Here is a 19,226-nt window from a genome sequence, read left to right as displayed (position 1 = left end):
AAGAATGCCAGAAGCTTAGGCTCTTGATCAACCTCAAAATGTTAGTTGTTGAATTTTCTTGGGCTTGGATCATTATTATACTTTAAAACGTGAATTCAACTTGAATATTAATGCCCTTAAAATAATATCTAAAGTTTTAATTTTATAGTGAAACGTGGTTTACTTTGACTAGGGCCCATCATCTGACTTGGTATCACCTCTGCTTTGATCATTGATATGTTTGTTATTTACACGGGAAAAGTTGCACAGTTTAGAAAAATCAAGGCAATGTGGCTTGCCTAAAGTCAGATCACTAAAGTCACTGACTGATAGAAAAAGACTACATGAGGGTCACATACTGATAAAAAAAAAAAAAAAATGCTAGTTTTATTTTTTTAAGGAGAATTGTAAACTACTGAATTATTTATTTTTTATTATTATTGTCTACAAAGTAATAGCACCTCTTAGACTGGATAAATTTGTACCGAAGAGTGAATCTGACCTTGTCTCGAAGATCCTCATTCCTTTTTAAAATACGTTACCAAAGAGAATCGAAAACTGTACTTAGCTTGTATCTTCTTTATTTTTGATTGCAGCAAACTTGAGGAAGAAGAGAAGAAAAATAATAGCAAGGAAGGAAAGGAGAAAGTAGGAGCTGAGAAAGTGAAGAGAGAAGCAGTCCAGGTAGTTGTTTCAGGCCATCAGAGCCACATAACTGTTCCATTCTCTCCAGGCAAGCCTCCTGCTCCCACCTCCTTATCCCATGTCCTTAGTAACTTCTCGGACTGAGGACATGTATTGGATTCTCGTGTATAAGGAGATCTCTTCTTCCTATTCAGTTTATTCACTCCAAGTATGATTTAGTTGCTTGTGCATTTGAGAAGAAGTCAGTCACCATTTTCTCCACTTACCATGTGAATTGTAGTATCCCAAAAAAGAAGCATATACAGATTGCTATCTTGTATGAATGCAAATCAATAGAGGCAGATTTCAAAGTTTTCTCCATATCTTTTTATATAAGCACGTTTAGTTCAAAACAAATAAAACAAAAAACAAAACAAAACAAATAAAACCTAAATTTTAATCCCAATTAATTATCTGTGAGATTTTGGGAAAATTACTTAACAGCATTTTTGAGCCTTGGGTTTACATTCTCACGTAATGATGATGATGATGGTGATGACTATTAATTATTTAGTTGCTGGCATATATCATGTGATATAACAGTTTTATGTCTGATCTTTGTAGTAACCATTCAAAGTATGTGATTGTTATCTGTATTTTATAGACGAGGACTCAGAGGCTCAGATAAGAAGTTAGGAAATATATATAGTTGAAAATTTGAGAGCTAGCCATTGGACCACACGTTCTGGCTTGAATGCCCATGATGCGCCTTAGATTTTGCACCTTATCACCATTTGTATCATTTTTACAGGATGTGTCTCAGATCTTCATTGTTCCTCTCCTGTGTCCTTTTCTAATTTGGAAGACCTCACTCCTTAGTGTTCTCTCTGCTCTCATCCTTATTTCCTACAATCTACCCTTAACTCCAAAACCAAAGCAGTTTTGCAAAACATAAGGCAATCTGTGCCACCCATGGCTTCTAACTTACTCAGAGTAAGAACCAAGGCCCTCTTAGTGGCTTATAATCCCACCCATGATCTGACCTCCGCCACCTCTCAGGCCTCATTTCCTATTTTCTACACATTGCTGCCCTTGTGCCAGCCCTACTGGCCACCTTGTTGTTTCTCGGACATCCCAAGCATTAATTCAAGGTATCCCATCTCATGGACTCAGTCACATTGTGGTTAAAGACCTGGGCTGAGACTGTCAGGGCTCAAATACTGGCTGTCTCCCTACCAAGAAGGCAGACAGTTAACATTTTTGCATCTTAGTTTCTTCACTTATAAAATAATAAACTATATTTATGTATATTATTTTTATGAAGTCCCAAGGAACTTACCCATATATAACAGCACATGTCTTAAGTCTTCAATATTATACACACAATGAACTTTACTTTCTATATGGTTTTCCTCATACTCAGATATGATTGTCCTTGTCTTCTATCTGTCAAAATTCTGGCCACTTTCCATGCCTTGGAATAAGTATTAGCTGCTCTCCAAAGATTTTCCCCATTTATACAATATACTTAATAGCTCTATCATGTATTATGCCAGAAATTTTCCTTTATTTCTCAATTATCTCATTCTTTTTATTCCAAGTTATAGATGGTTCTATGCATTTTCTTCAAAGACTCTAAACACTCTGTATTTGCTTTTTATGATTGCTCTAACAGATTATCACAAACCTGGTGGCCTAAAGCAAAACAAACTTCCTGTCTTTGGTTCTTTACATTAGAAGTCTGACCTGGGTCTCAGTGAACTAAATCAAAGGGCTGGTAGGTCTCTGTTCCTTTCTGGAATCTCTAGGGGAGAATTTGTCTCTTTGCCTTTTCTTACTTCTAGAAGCAGTCCATGTCCCTTCCATTATCTTCAAAGCCAACAACATCACATCTCTGACTGTTGTTCTACAGTTGTATTTCCCTCTCCATCTCTTCTGTCTCACTCTTCCTATTGTTAAGGACTGACCCTTACAGTTACATTGGACATACCAGGATAATCCAGGAGAATCTCCCCATCTCAAGGTTCTTAACTTAATTACACCTGCAAAGTTCCCTTTGCCCTGTAAGGTAATATGATCACAGGCTCTGGGTGTTAGGACTTGGACAAATAGGAGGGATGGGAGCTGTTGTTCTGCCAACCACAAATTTTTTACAAAAAGAACAATAGATAATTCTTTCTTTCTTTACTTCTTTTTCTCTTTCTTTCTTTCTTTCTTTCTTTCTTTCTTTCTTTCTTTCTTTCATTTGTATTTTTTTAGAGAGAGAGAGTGCAAGTGGAGAAGAGGGGCAGAGAGAGAGAGAAAGAGAATCTTAAGCGGGTTCCATGCTCAACATGGAGCATGATGTGGGGCTTGATCCCATGACCGTGGGATCATGACCTGAGCAGAAATCAAGAGTCTCATCTGACTGAGCCACTGAGGCACCCCTGCTCAATTCTTCTTTATGTATCTCACAGTATCTAGCCCAGAATAATATTTGAGTTGAATTGAAGGTTTTCTAATGAACTAAGTAATAGTAATCTTATACTCCAGATAATACGTGACCTTAAAAAGTCCCTAAAAAGCATCTTGGCTAATGTTGACCTTCTATATCACCGTTTTGATGTATCTGCTATGTTTGGGGGCGTTGTATCATAGGTTTTATAGGGGTAATGTAGAGGAAGTTTTCCAATATTTAGTTACCTGATTCTTAAATCCACCCTCATTTGGCAGGAGCTGTGCAGTGAATACCGTAACTATGTGAGAAATGGACGACTTCCCTGCACCAGAGAGAACGACCCCATTGAGGGCCCAGATGGAAAAATGCATGGCAATACATGCTCCATGTGTGAGGCCTTTTTGTGAGTAGAACCACAGCCACTGCTGCTGAGTGTGAGAGACGATAGGCCTGGGACAGGCAAGGGAGGTGATTTTGAAGGTTTTCTCTAGGAGGTAGATATGGAAGCTATCTTTGCATTATTTTCAAGGATTTACAATTAAAAAGCCATATCCTTAGCACATTTCTTTGAGGTGTTCTCAGTGTTCTAAACTGTACTTGAATTGTTCCAGGGAGTACTATGTGCTAAGGGCAAAGTCCCCCAGAGTTAATGGCATACAAGGACTGAGAAATCTGTTCTCTGCTTACATACTACCATGAATAATCCAAAGATGTGATTGTTAGGTGCTAACAAATGGAACATTTGCTAACATCTAGCAAATATTTTCAAGCATCCTCATTGCTTTCTGGGGAGAAGAACCGTATCTTTATTTTCCAGAAAAATGTAGTGGTAAATTTGCTTACTGGTTTGCTATGACATGTGTGTCTTATTCTTTAAGCAACATTAAACACAGAAAACAATATGGACAGGTGTGCGTTTACTCTCCTACTCCCAAGCTAAGTTGGTAGAGGTATGGAGGTAATGGGATATTTCTATCTAGAGAGAGTTCCCATTTAGGATAACATGTACTGGGTACTAGGAATGATTCTTCTCCCTCCCCCTCCTGCAGCCAGCAAGAAGCAAAAGAAAAAGAAGAAGCTGAATCCAAAGCAAAAGCTAAGAGAGAAGCTGAAAAGGTAGTTGTCCTGGAAGTTTAATACCACACTAAAAGATGAGATTTTGCAGTTTTTCTGTAAAAATAACATGCAATTACTGAGAGCCTGTGTCAGAGAACTCAAGGTTCATCGAGTCTAGGAATTGATACAATTTTCTTTAAGGATCAAATAGTAGATATTTTAGGTTGTGGCCATCCAGTCTCTGTCACAACTCTGCTGTTGTAGCTGTAAAGGAGCCGTAGATGATATGCAGACAAATGGGCATGGCTATGTTCGAATAAAACTTTATTTATTTAAGGAGGTGGTGGGCCAGATTTTGCTTACAGGCCATAGTTGACAAACATATGATTTACTTCATTCCCGAGTTTGAAATGAAGGTTTAAAATCCAGAGAGAAGGAAGAACTTGCTTACAAAGGCAGTGGGACTATTGGTATCTGAATCCACATCTTCAAATTTCAAAGTACTCACAGTTAAAAAATGGAAACAAAAGAATTGAAACCTAGACCTCTGGACACCAAATCTAGCATTACTCCTAACCCACCATGTAGTTTTTGATGACGACATTTGGTGAAATCAGTTGTTTTCCTTGCTTTACCTTTATTTCTGGTGACAGCATTTGGGGGAAAATAAAAATAATACATTGGGTACACTAGGATAATCTAGGATAACATTTTCTTGGCTTCAAAAAGACTGATTCCAAGTATATTTTTTCAAATTTGTGGTCATTTCCTTGCCCCCATCAAAAACGAGTCTTATGTGTGATTGCAGATTCAGTCTGGATTTGGGGGTTACACCTCAAGGAAAAAGGAAGAGAAACCTCTTTTTAAATCGTGTGTGTTTAGGGGAGGGTGGGTGATGGGTATTGAGGAGGGCATCTTTTGGGATGAGCACTGGGTGTTGTATGGAAACCAATTTGACAATAAACTTCATATATTTAATTAATAAATAAATAAATAAATAAATAAATAAATAAATCATGTGTGTTTAGTAGGAATTGACTGAAAAATTCAATCGCCAGGAAAAAATATATCTATAGGTCATTTTTTGTTGTTTCTAGGAAGCACTTAGTAGGAACCCAACAAAGTAATTTATCAGAAAATACCCCTACTCTTGCCCTTTCTCCTCCTTTAGGATACATGCAGTGAATTTCGGAGCCTTTTGCAAAATGGAAATCTTTTCTGCACACGAGAAAACGATCCCGTGCGTGGCCCAGATGGCAAGACCCACGGCAACAAGTGTGCCATGTGTAAAGCTGTCTTGTGAGTACACAAATGAAGCCCCTGCTGTGAGCTGGCAGATATGGTGGAAGGCAAAGAGCCAGGATAATAATATACATTGTGTTTGTCCTTTCTTTACATATAAAAGGAGCAAATTATTATCTCTAGAGCATTTTTAGGCAAATCTTCCTCTATAAAGGCCAAGATTTACAATTCTAGAAATAGACAATATATCTAGGTTGTTATATTCTCTCTTAGTTCTGGGGTAGAGCCTACCTATTAATAGATCATAACATCTTTCTTGGTAAAATTTTAGGTCCTTTGCTGTCAAATGGATCCCTTCTCTAGATTATAATTACCACTGGGAATATAATACACATATTTTGCTATCAGTCTAACTCTTCTACCTACATTTTTTAAAATATCACATTTTTCACAGAATGAAAATAAATTCTTTATACAAAGCTCAGAAGTACACATAAAATATTTAACTCATTTAATAGCCATTTACTATCTACAGTGTACAATGTGAATAATGATTGTTCATAGATGGATTAAATAATCTTCTCAGAAATCATATAGTTGACTAAAGATTAGACATGGGTACAAGTTAGTAAAATATGAGGGAGGAACTGCTAAATGAAAAATGATGTGTACAGTGTATTCTGGTACTTCAGGGAAGAGAGAGTTAATAGGAAGTTTTATGGGGGAATAGAACTGGTCTTTATAATTTGGATAAGATATGAACTGTACAGGAAGGAATGAGAGGGGCAGAGGGCAACAGCATGGGTAAAGCTCTGAAATTAAGAAAACAGTAATCTGAACAACAAAGAGCAAGTCATGTAGTTTAGTTAGAACTTAGCCACTTTGCTGGCTTTGAATGCCAGATCAAGGATTTTGAAGTCAATGCTATACATAGTGGGAAGCTGCTATGTCTTTTTTCGGGTAAGAGAGTAAGTGGCATAAATATGGTTCCTTTGGAAGATTCATACGTCACCAATAAAAAGGGGGGGAAGAGAAGGAAAAGACTAAGATTCAGAATGCTACTGGTGATGGTAGGGGTTTTCAGGAATCCAGGAGCCACTAGATCTCATCAGAGCCAGAGGAATAAGAGGGAAGGTGAATGGATCAACATGGGAGATGTGAAAACAGTGTCACAGTGTCAACAGCCATGGGGGCTGCAGGGAAGGGGACAGAGATGGCTCTAGTGTTTTCTTCTTCATGAAAAGTAGAGAATCCAGGAGCAAGGACACATTTGGTGGAGGAGGTAGTTCTTGTTGGACCTCTTGAATATGAGGTGTTTGAGAAGAATCCAGCTGGAGAGTCACAGTGAGCATTTAGGAAGTGGTAGTAAACCGCTCACGTGGCCTTGCTTGTGTTTGTGTACATGTTGGTTTTCCTCTACAGTAGTGAGAGCTCTTCTAGGCAGAAGGACTCCATGTAATTCGTCTTTCTATTTTCAAAGGAGGGCCTGCAACATAGTGGATGTTCAGTAAATGCTGGTGGATTCTGTACAAATCTATTTGGGTCACATGATGAGCAACTCACAGAAATGGGCTCCGCTCTCTGTAATCTGTTATTCCGTACTTCCCCCTTTCTAATTTCCAGCCAGAAAGAAGATGAAGAAAGAAAGAGAAAAGAAGAGGAAGATCAGAGAAACGCTGCGGGACACAGTTCCCATGGTGGTGGTGGCGGAGGAGGGAAGGCGCAGGTGAGAGGACCTCTAATTTCCACGACCAGGGTGGACGCAAGTATCTGACAAGAGCACCATGGCAGAGCCTGGCATAAAGGGGAATGAATGTCAGGCTGAGTTTGAAAGCATTCTCTGAAGGACAGGGGAGTTTCCCCTTGAAACTTCAGGGTAATATCTCAGCAAATTTTAGTCTCTCTATGGCTCGTTTTGATTTCTTTAACCCTGGAAATAATGAACATGATGACCTCATCCCAGTCTCCTGACCCCTTTTTATATAGTGTAGCTCTCAGGCCATTAATTGATCATAAGACTGTTAGGTGGTATCAACATGGAGATAGTCCTCAGCAGCATCACATGCTCTTTATTTTCTTCTATTATTCTCTTTCCTTCGATAGGGTCACTTTTTCAGGCCATTTTTTCTGTTGATCCAAGGCAGCATAATATGGTGAAAGAGCATGGTTTTCAGACCCTGCAACCCATTATGCAGCATTGAATAAATTACTTCATGTCGCTGAACTCTAGCTTCCCTTATCTAGCAGTACTCTTACAGGGACAAAATAAAATAATTTAGGCAAGTTTTTAGCACATTTTCTGAGACATTTTTAAGAGTCAGAATGACAGTGTTGCCTATAAACCCAGTCCTTGGGCCTGTGAACACTACTGCATAAGATTACAGCTGCTTGATTTCACTTCTTACGACCTCAGGATATCAAGATCCTCTCTTTGCTTCCAGATCTGACACAGGCCTGACATATGTCTTTGATAAATTCTGGCTACTCTGTTTTTCTATCTTTTCTCCTTAAGGAGGCTACATCCTCACTCTCAAGAATGAACACTCAAAAGTCCCCTGTTTGTCTTCTCTACAGTTGTCTTGAGCCTGTCTTCCTTAGCATTTTGTATAACTTTGTACTTTCTTCCAGCAATTCTTTCTCCCTTCTGTCTACACCAGAGGTCAGCTTTTTTTTTTTTCTTCTGTAAAAGGCCAGATAGCAAATATTTTAGGCATTGTGAGTCATATGGACTCTGTTTCTCCTATTCCATTCTGACTTTATTGTGGGAAAGCAGCCATAAATATATCTAAATGAATGAGTTGAGGGTGTGTTTCAAGTTTTGATTTGTAAAACCCCCATATATAAGAACAGCTGGATAGATTAGTCTTATAGGCTATAGTTTGCCGACCCTTCATCTGTGCTATTAAATCCCAGCCAGCTTTATAATTTCCTTGTGTAGAACCTTAGAAGCAACATCATTAACTATGACAACTGACCTCTGAGAATATGGGTGATTCCAGTCCCTCTTTCTCTGTAGATAGCAGTGCTGGACATTGTAATAACAGAAACTCAAATTGTTTAATGAACTTAACAATGCAACAAACCAAGTAATCCAAGAGACCTACTCTCCTCTCCTTTTTCAGGACCAATGTGCAGAGTTTCGGGGAAAGATGCAAAACGGAAAACTCACCTGTACTCGGGAGCGTGATCCTGTACGTGACGCTGATGGCAAGGCATACAACAATAAATGTACCATGTGCAAGGAGATACTGTAAGTACTTCTTTCAGCTGACAGTCTCAAAGATAGTCCCCAGTTCCTCCTGAATGACTAGCTATTTCTCATTTACTTATAGCTCCCTCCTGAAAAATTATTTTTGTTAATTCCCAAGTATTATCTCTTTCCCTTATATCCCATGAGAAACAATGAGCATTAGCAATGGCAGCTAATCATTGTCTGATTCCTAGTCTGTTTTCTCTCATAATTCTGTGACCTGCAATTGCCATCATGATAGAGCATTTCTCTTTAGAACATATAATGCCTAAGTCCTGTGGAGAGTTCACGAAGGTCATTTGGAATAGTTGACCAGCATAGTTTAAGAGGGTTGTTTCTTGCCGTGTGTGTGGAACACATTTATTGCATAATCCAGAGTGTTTCTTCTGTGTGTTTTCCCATGGTGAGTGTACTGAATTGGAGTGCTTTCTGATCCAACTCAGCCACTCTTGATTTGTGTTACTGGATCAAGGAGCATAACCACCCTTGTACACGGAGATAGTTTTTTGGGTGACCTTGATACGTACTCATAGTTTTAAAATGTGATGCATATATCATAATGATATTAATTATGACACTTAATTGATATGAATTTAATAAGTATTTAATGCTTCTCCACACATACATCTTTTTCACCTTTCTCCTTGAAAAGAAATTACAGTCTTGTGATAGTGTAGACCGTGTGAGAAAATCTGATTAGTTCAAATGTTGCATTTTACAGATGAGAAAAACTGAAATTTTTCTTTTTTTAACTTTTTTATTTTGAGAGAGACAGACAGTGTGAGTAGGGGACAGACAGAGCGGGGCTGGGAGAGAAAGAGGGAGAGAGAGAGAGAGAGAGAGAGAGAGACTCCCAAGCAGGCTCTGCACCATCAGCACAGAGCCTAATGCGGGGCTTGAACTCACGAAACCATGAGATCATCACCTGAGCCGAAACTGAGAGTCAGACGCTTAACCGACTGAGCCACCCAGGCGCCCCTGAAATTTTTTTAACCTCAGGGTCTCATGGGGAAGTGAACTTCAGAGCCGAAATCAGAATCCAGTTCCTCTGAATACTAGCCTAATATTTATTCACATTATGAAAATTTGTCAGTAGAAGCAGGGCAGTAGAGTAGAGCAGTGCTAGGGTTTTAGCATCAGATAATTTCAGCTTCATGTTCTGGACAGGTTATTCCACTTTCCTAGGCTTTCATCTGCTCATATTTATAATGGTGGTAGAGGCAACAATAATCATCATAGCCACTAGTGTTTGTTTTGAAAGGTAAATGAAAAGAACCAGGTAAAACTCTCTACACAGTGCCTTGCACAAAGAAGGCATTCAATAAATGTGAATTGTCACTATTAATGCCATCAGTAGTGTCCAGTAAATAATAGGCATCAGCATGAATAGTAATAAATAATAACTAATGTTACAATTTCCTGCACTACACTGTGTTGTCCTTTTGCACAACTTCTACTTTGCAGATATGACTAACATAACTGAGAGAGCATTTCACTTAGGACTTTGCTTCTTTTTGCCACATATATTAATAGATAATTTTGTTAAGGAACAAATGACGATTCTCCAATGCAAAAAATGTATAAGATAAAATTTTGCCAATGTAATCATTGTCATCTATATTATAAGATACTCATCTGGAGTATTTAACGAAACACAACATAGATGGAATATTTTTTACAATCTTTAGAAATCACTCATCTGACAATGAATGGTTTTTGACTGTCTGCATTGTAACAGGCACTGGTCATGGACAAGCATTCTTCATGTGAACAAGACAAAGTTCCTGCCATGTAATTATAATGTAATATAGAACAGACAAGTTATAAATAAATAAACAAATAACTACATAGCACAGGGCTAGATGGTAATATGGAAAATAAACCAGAGTAAGGCAACATAAGGGGAATGCAGTTGCTGCTTTATTTATGGTGTTCAGGGAAAGCCTGACGTGTGAGGGACACCCGTAAAGAGTAAGTGAAGTGAACCATGTGGACATCTAGAGGAAGAAAGTTTCAGGCAGAGCAAGAACCCATGAAAACTTTTCAAGATGTAAAATTACCAAGCTGAAAAACAGAAAAGAGGTCAGCATGTCTCAAAATTATTGCATAGAAGATTGCAGAAAATGAATATGGGGACATTAAATAAGGCTTTTTTAGGCCAAGAGAAGGATATTGGATTTTATTCCATGTGTGATCAGAGGTCACTGGAGGCTTTTGATCAGAGCCATGATTATCCCTCGAGTGGCATTAAACTGAATCATTACAGTACCCTCTTCATCCAATAGTACTTGATTAAAATTTCATGACTTTATATTTGTTTGAATCTTCAGGATCTATTTTATTGCCACTTCCCTATTTCTTATACATGCAAAGGGAACTCCCTAAAAAGAATATATACATGTATATATGTTATATACATACATACACATGTTGTTTTGTGTACAACACCAAATGAAACTTGGGAAGAAAAGTAAATGTACTAGATCTTGAGCCAACTGCATCAGAATGACCTGGCTTGTTGAAAATCAGGCTACAGAGTCCCAGTCTAGATCTTGTCAGTAAACCTGTTGGGATAGTCAGTGGATCTGGATTTTTTTAAATTTCACAGGTGTTTCTTAATGTGCATGAAAACTTAGAGACCACTGGCATAAATATTTTATCAGAAAAGAGTTTAAAAAAAAAAAAAAACATGATCCTAAGGTATTTTCTAGATTACTTATCTTCTTTCTATCTTGGGTTCCATACTTTAAAAACTAATACCCTAATGGGTTGATCTACAAGTCAAGGCACTAGACTGGTGAATTGGTGAGGTATTAAAAACCACGACGTAGCATGAAAAGATGAGGACACTGGGCCTGAGACCTGAAACTTGCCTCTAACTATCTGATGAGTTAATATCGAGAAGAGCTAATGAGTTCAGCAAACTTGTTCTGTGTTGTCCTGGGATTGTGAAGACCAAAGGACGAAAGTTAAAGGTAAATTTGGACACAAATAAAGGAGACTTTGAAATTACTTGAGTTTGTCTACCTAGAATACCTACCTACCCTATAGACCCTGTGATGAGGAAGTTTCTTAATAACCAAGCTGACTCTCAGCTTTGAGGATGCACAGAGATTCTCTGTGAAGGAAATGTAGGATATGAACTCTAAGGCTCCTTCCAAGCCTGAGTTTCTACTAACAGGATGACTATTGACTCTTGTCTCTTTCAGAGAAAGAGAAGCAGAGGAAAATAAGCACTCTGACTATAGATCAAATGAGACTCAATCAGCATCAGAAAAGGTGAGTCACTAACTAGATTTTGATAAAAATGGTCTTTCTGTAAGTCAACACTTGGCTATCAAAAATACAGAAAGAGAATGTCAATGTTGCCAACTAAGATCTTTGCCCTAAGAAGGTCAGAAGCCATCATAAACGTCAGTATTGCTGATAACTTGTTCAGTGTGGAAATTTCATGCCAAACGGAAATCTTTCAGTCTAACAGATTACAAAGCACTTTTATAAATCGTAGTTTATTTAATTCTCTCAACAACCTGATCAAATACATTTTTTTAACCTTATTTTATAGATGGGGAGAATGAGGCTCAGCTGCTGTAACAAATTGCTATCGACAGTGGCTTGAAACAGCACAGATGCATTATCTTATATTTCTGGAGTTCAGAAGTCCTAACTGGATCTCACACTGTGTTAAAACTAAGGTGTCAGTAGGGCTGTGTTTCTTTGTGGAGGCTGTGGAGAAGATCTGTTTCGTTGCCTTTTCTAACTTCTAGAGGCTTCCTGCATTGGCTCATGGCCACCTTTAAACTGAGCGGTGTCCACTTGAATCATTTTCATGCGGCATCACTCTGATATTGACTTCCCTGCCTCCCTCTTTCACTCCTGAGAACCTTTGTGATCACTCTGAGCCACACAGATAATTTAGGATAATCTGTCACCATTTTAAGGTCTGCTGATTAGCAATCTTAATTCTATCTTCCACCTTAATTTTTCCTTGCCATGTAAGGTAGCATATTTATAGGTTCCAGGAATTAGAATCTGGTCATGTTTGTAGGTCATTTATATTGCCTCCCAGCAAGGTTAAGTGGCTTCCTGACTCTTGAGTCAAAATCTTCAGACTTTCAAGCCCAATCAAATACTATGTGAAAATAGTCATTTCCAATATCGTCTTTCCTTATTTTTAGGATACGTGTGATGAGTTTAGAAGCCAAATGAAAAATGGACAACTTATCTGCACCCGAGAAAGTGACCCTGTTCGGGGTCCAGATGGCAAAACACACGGCAATAAATGTGCCATGTGTAAGGACAAACTGTGAGTATTTTTCAAAAATGGGGCTTTAATTGTGAATATTACAGTATAATAACCGTTTCTCCTTTCTCATCAGTTTGAGAAAATGACTTTTTTTTTAAAACAGATCAGGGCGCCTGGGTGGCTTAGTCAGTTAAGCATCTGACTTTGACTCAAGTAATGATTTTGTGGTTCATAAGTTCGAGGCCTGCATCAGGCTCTGTGCTAACAGCTCAGGGCCTGAAGCCTGCTTCGGGTTCCATGACTCTCTCTTTCTGCTCCTTCTCCACTCATGCTCTGTTTATCTCTCTCGCTCAAAAATAAATAAACATTAAAAAAATGTTTTTTAATGAAAAAAATAAAACCGATCTAATTATTAATGAGGTGTTTGTTCACTCTGCTGAAATGTTTTTGTTTTTTTTTTCCCCCATTTTTTTCTTCAAGGGAAAGGGAAGCAGCTGAAAAAAAAAAGAAAGAGGAGGACAACATGAGAAACACAGGGGAAAAGAGCAATGAAAACCAGGTAGTGCGTGTTAGACATCCTAACACTTAAAGCTGGATGCTTGATTGTAAGGTTAATTCTTTCAACAAATATTGATGGAATGCCAACTGAACTCACTCATTGTGGGCATAATGATAAACAGGAAACCATGGCCAGATGTGGCAAAGAAACAGCATGTGAACCAGTGCCCTAAAAGCAACTCTGATGCACGTAACCACCTGTTTGCAGGACCAGTGACAAGTGTCAAGTTTTGGTTGTTATCAAAGGGATTTCTTCTCTGAGGTTTTAAAACAAACAAATAAACAAACAATTAAGCAAACAGACACCAAAATTACAAACAAGAAAGCAAATATCAAAAACTTGGAGCTCTGATGATAAATTCTTGACTTGGTGGTCCAGTGTCATCTTGTATTCAATTTGGGCTTTAAATTTTTTTTTAATTTTTTTAATGTTTACTCATTTTTGAGAGAGAGAGAGAGAGAGAGAGAGAGAGAGAGAGAGCTAGTGGGGGAGGGGCAGAGAAAGAGGGAGACCCAGACTCACTGAAGTCCGAAGCAGACTCCAGGCTTTGAGCTGTCAGCACAGAGCCCACTGCAGGGCTCAAACCCACAAACCGTGAGATCATGACCCGAGCCCAAGTCAGATCCTTAACCAACTGAGCCACACATGTGCCCCCAATTTGGGCTTTAAAAATAATGTTCAAGGAGCAATGGGGTGTCTCAGTCGGTTAAGCATCAGACTCTTTATTTCAACTCAGGTCATGATCTCCTGTTTTGTGAGTTTGAGCCCCATGTCTCTGTCTCTGTCTCTGTCTCTGTCTCTCTCTCTGTCTCTCTCTCTCTCTCAAAAATAAACATTAAAAAAATAATAGAAAAAACAATGTTCACTGCTTTATAATACTAACACATAGACTTTGACACAGCACAATCTCCTCCAATCCATCTATGGACTCCAATTAGAAAAGAGAAATTGTGAAGTTTCCCCAGGGAAGTTTTCCCATTAATGAGGGAACTTTTCATTAGGTCTATACTGACTTACAAAATGAACCATGAATAATAATTTTCATTTTTTAAAAATATGTTGGGCATGTGCATTTTGGTAAATGAATGGGCTTGAGAAAAGATTTTGTTATCCAACTCTAAATGATCTCTTCGAGCCATCTATTCTATTTGTAATCCTGGTCAATATTTTTCTTTTTTTAATATCTATTTTACAAATTTCAAACAAAAAATACTGTCTACATTCATATATGAAAAATATCCAGACATTGTCTGTGTGTGTTTTGTGGCAAAAAGAGAACTATGGTCTTACCTACAAATGCAAAGTAAAATTTTTCACAGAACACATGCATCATCATATAAACCAGCCCAGTAGAAACTTTTGGTTCTAGAATAAATGTCACGGGGATATAAAGTACACATGGGGAGTATAGTCAGTAACAATGTATTAACTTTATATGGTAACAGATGGTAACTAGATTTATTGTGATGACCATTTTGCAAAGTATGCAAGTGCCAAATCACTATGTTGTATACCTGAAACTAGTATAATATTGTACGTCAGTTATACCTCCTTAAAAACACTAATAAACAGGCCTTCCCAAAATCAATGCAGTAGGCGGTACTGTTGCAATTTTTCAGTTGAGAAAAACTCAAGGGAAGTTAACTACACAGAGGTAATAAATAGAAAAGCCGGAGATTGCACCCATAAAGCAAAGATTGCAATATGGTGCTATCATAAACATATAAGTGTGTGGCATTTGGAGTGTATGGAAAAGGAAATAATTCCAGCAACTCCCAAAAATGATGGCTGTGAGATATTTAGTATTTGGATCAAGTATTCAATTCCAGAGGACTTTTTTACTGCTGCAGTTAAAAGTAGTTCTGGAGTTGTTCATGGGTATCACACTTTAAAGAAAGAAGGTTAACTATCATCTAGGTTACTAGCGGTGTCTTTCAAGGGCATCTTCCCATGTCTCTACTTTGGCTCTTTGAACTTACAGATTTCTGTAGATGTCCAAAAATTTCCAGGTCCTTTGGACTCCGTTCCATTGCCTTTTTTTTAAGGTTCTTATTTTTCAATGAATGTACAAAGCCACATTACCTTCTTACAAGTGCTTAGGAGTTTTATTCTCTGCCAGGTGAAAGCCCAGAAGACGGGAAAGCTTGTTAACAGATTTCTGAACACAATTCCAATGTTGACTTTAATTACTTCATCACTTTGAGCCTTATTTTCTCATCTATAAAATGAGGATAATGAATGTTTATCTTCTAGGTTTTTTTTGTTTTTTTTTTTTTTTTTTTTTTTTTTTTTTTTTTCAACGTTTTATTTTATTTATTTTCGGGACAGAGAGAGACAGAGCATGAACGGGGGAGGGTCAGAGAGAGAGGGAGACACAGAATCGGAAACAGGCTCCAGGCTCTGAGCCATCAGCCCAGAGCCTGACGCGGGGCTCGAACTCACGGACCGCGAGATCGTGACCTGGCTGAAGTCGGACGCTTAACCGACTGCGCCACCCAGGCGCCCCTCTTCTAGGTTTTTTTATGACAACCAAAGGAAATCCACTACAGCATACAACAAAATGCCTGGCATATGATAATACAGACTTGATTTTTGCCAAGAGAGCATCTTTCAGTTCACTCCAGGGCTTTTGTATGTGTGGAATATTACGTAGAGGTGCAGGGAGACAGGTGTAGCACTCAGCCTGCTGCAAATTGTGTTAACACACTACAGGCTGCCTGACACAGTAGTAAAATTCCACTGGGATGCTATGGAGAGGATTCTAACTTCATAAGCAGATATTGAATAAAGTTCCTTTGAAACACATTCCATCTCCAACATTTTGTTGTCTCTAGATTTTTATTTCCCCCCTTAAGTATTATAAGTTTATATCTCGCAAGTTACACTTAAAGTTTTAGAGATCAGGGGCGCCTGGGTGGCTTAGTCGGTTGAGCGTTCGACTTTGGCTCAGGTCATGATTTCACGGTTTGTGAGTTCGAGCCCTGCATCTGGCTCTGTGCTGACAGCTCAGAGCCTGGAACCTGCTTCGGATTCTGTGTCTCCCTCTCTCTCTGCCCCTACCCTGATTGTGCTCTGTCTCTCTCCATCTCTCAAAAATGAATAAACATTAGAAAAATTTTTTTTTAAGTTTTAGAGATCAGACTATCATGGTAACATCTCTTTTTTTCCTCAGGATCGATGCCATGAATTCCGGAACATGGTGAGAGAGGGAAAGCTTATCTGCACAAGAGAAAATAACCCTGTTCGAGGCCCCGATGGCAAGATGCACGTCAACAAGTGTGCTATGTGTCAGAGCATCTTGTACGTGAAGAGGTTTATCAATCACTTTGGCACGTTGTGCTCATTTGTGAGGAGACAGTTATTTTTTTGTAATGTTTTTTTTGTCTCTTTTTTAATATTTATTTTTGAGAGAGAGAGAGTGAGTCAGGGAAGTGCAGAAAGAGAGGGGGTCAGAAGATCTGAAGCGGGTCTGCTCTGACACTGGAGAGCCCAATGTGGGGCTCGATCCCACAAATCATGAGGTCATGACCTGACCCTAAGTTCGACACTCAACCAGTGACTGAGCCACCCAGGTGCCCTAGAGATAATTCTTTTTAATTTAAAAGTTAAGACCCTGGGCATCACACATTAAAAATAGAGTAGGCCTTCACTTTAGAAGAGGACAGTAAGCTTCTAGAACACTCTCATAAGAAATTTTCATTTTGATAATGAGAAGCATAATTGTACCTGGAGCATCTGGGACAGGGAGACAGCTGTTGTAAAGTGTGCCAAAATCACGGACTTTCAGGAGCTGAGGAACACGGGACATGCCAGTTCACTCTGCAGTGTTTCACTTCCTCTTATATATAAAGGAAGAAATTACTACATAATAGACTTTCTGTGGGGATTCAAGGAGATAATATTTTTTAAACATTTATAAACTTTAAAGCAATATAACTATATAATGAAAATGAATATTGGAGAGTTCAGTTCTAATTTAATAAGAAAAAGAAAAAAAGAGAAATGAAACATCACACCACATGAGGGCCATACAAATATTTTACTAAGGAAAACATGCAATGGCCTTCTAGGAGCATATATCATTCGGGTGACAGCATAGTAGCTGAATTTATGAAAGTTGATAACATTGCCACAAATGAATTATGACAATTCCAACAATTAGGACTCATTAGTAAATATATATATAGATAGATATTAGATATTTTTTAGATACGAGAAAATGGTGTTAGATTTGCTAAGGTTTAGAATTAGAGAAATACTTAGTTTAAAAAACTCACTAATAACCCTATAAAAAAAATGATCTAGGCTTTTTTATTCTGCAGTGAGCGAGAAGCTAATGAAAGAAAAATGAACGATGAAGAAAACTCAAACACCAAGCCCTCAAATGACGCAAAGGTTATTTTTTCTTAATGTTTATTTATTTCTGAAAGATAGAGCACGAGCAGGGGAGGGACAGAACAGAGAGAGGAGGACAGAGGATCCAAAGCAGGCTCCACACTGACAGCAGAGAGCCCGATGCTGGGCTGAGAACTCACAAACCGTGAGCTCACGTTGGACACTCAACCCACGGAGCCACTTAGGCACCCCACAAAGATTATTTCTTAAAAGATATGAAGATGACTATTTTGCCATCTATCCTCAGCATCTTACATTCTCCAGTTTTTTGATAATAAAAATGCTAATGTCTTGCTTCAAAGAAAAGAGACTCTGCTAATATTTGCATTTTGGTTATAACAACATTTTTTTCTGTCCTTAAGGTTTAACATTTTTCTCAATTTTGTAGAGAATTCTCCTGCAGTGTGTGTCCACTATTGCTTTATTCTCTCCTCTTTGGGAGAAATAGGGATTGAAAAATAGAGTATAAAAATCTTTACAACCTCAACTGCATGCTTATCTCTGACACTAAATGTGAAATGAGGTTTCAGGTAGTTTGTTGACATTGATTTTTACAATTCAGGCAATATAAACTAATTTCAAAGCTTCCTCTTCAGCTTCTCTCCTTGATCTCTTTTTTCTGTTTCCTCCAGATGGCTTTCTGAGCATCAATGACTCAATAGTGTGTATGTGTGATGCTGCCTTTTCTATTTACTTTTCAATGCAAAGAAGACATGTTCAGTCCTTTGCAATAATAATCACATTTATAGCATTAGATTCCTGTGATATTGTCCTTGGGTCAAGAGTACACCTCATGTGGAAAATGAGAGAAAGGAAGAAAGGAAGCAAGGAAGGAAAGGGAGACAAGGGAGACAAGGAGATCTGTCAAGAATTACCCCCCTGCATTTTTGGGACCAGTGCAGAGAGATTCAGAATGAAGTGGGGGATGGAAAGTTTAAAGTCTGGGTGCTCCTTGGCCTACATTGTCAGGGGAAGTGCACTGAGTCTGAACTCAGAGCTAAGAAAAGACTTTCTGAAATCAAGTTTGAGAAAGCCACCAAGCCAAGAAGGGGGAAAATCCTGTTCACTTGCCCTTTCTCATTTTCTAGGATGAGTGCAGTAACTTTCGGGAGTACGTGAGGAATGATGAGCTCATGTGCACGCGAGAGAATGACCCCGTGCGAGGTGCTGATGGAAAGTTATACAAAAACAAGTGCTACATGTGCAGAACTATCATGTGAGTAAGAGGATCCTGTTACCCTCTTCAGTGGGGCAATTGCATTTTTATTTTTATATTTTTCAATGCAAAAAGGAGTTTTTATTAAAGCATGGAGATAGGATATGTGGAAATTGCATTTTTAGGAGCTGCTGGTTAAATAAATGTGTGCAGACAAATCAATGGAATCCTTAAAATAAGTCTTTAGATTCAAGGCCCTTAAAAGTTGAGAACACCTGGTAT

General features: G+C 38.4%; 1 protein-coding gene across 2 annotated transcripts in view; it reads left to right on the top strand.

Annotated features, from left to right (window-relative positions):
• The window catches only part of SPINK5 (serine peptidase inhibitor Kazal type 5), a 76,805-nt gene that overhangs the window by 46,773 nt on the left and 10,806 nt on the right, over window positions 1-19,226 (top strand). For both annotated transcript variants that reach the window (XM_086701005.1, XM_086701013.1), the window contains 12 exons: window positions 576-663; window positions 3,316-3,443; window positions 4,090-4,156; window positions 5,268-5,395; window positions 6,962-7,064; window positions 8,461-8,588; window positions 11,798-11,867; window positions 12,767-12,894; window positions 13,315-13,393; window positions 16,566-16,693; window positions 17,716-17,788; window positions 18,877-19,004. In XM_086701005.1, coding sequence (XP_086557131.1) covers window positions 576-663; window positions 3,316-3,443; window positions 4,090-4,156; window positions 5,268-5,395; window positions 6,962-7,064; window positions 8,461-8,588; window positions 11,798-11,867; window positions 12,767-12,894; window positions 13,315-13,393; window positions 16,566-16,693; window positions 17,716-17,788; window positions 18,877-19,004 — 1,248 coding nt within the window. The remainder of the gene's footprint in view (window positions 1-575; window positions 664-3,315; window positions 3,444-4,089; window positions 4,157-5,267; window positions 5,396-6,961; window positions 7,065-8,460; window positions 8,589-11,797; window positions 11,868-12,766; window positions 12,895-13,314; window positions 13,394-16,565; window positions 16,694-17,715; window positions 17,789-18,876; window positions 19,005-19,226) is intronic.

This window comes from Puma concolor, chromosome A1, assembly GCF_028749965.1.
Source record: "Puma concolor isolate L17-30 chromosome A1, mPumCon1.1.hap2, whole genome shotgun sequence".
NCBI lineage: Eukaryota > Metazoa > Chordata > Mammalia > Carnivora > Felidae > Puma > Puma concolor.
Note: the sequence above shows the minus strand (reverse complement) of the source record. Positions and strands in the feature narration are given on the sequence as shown.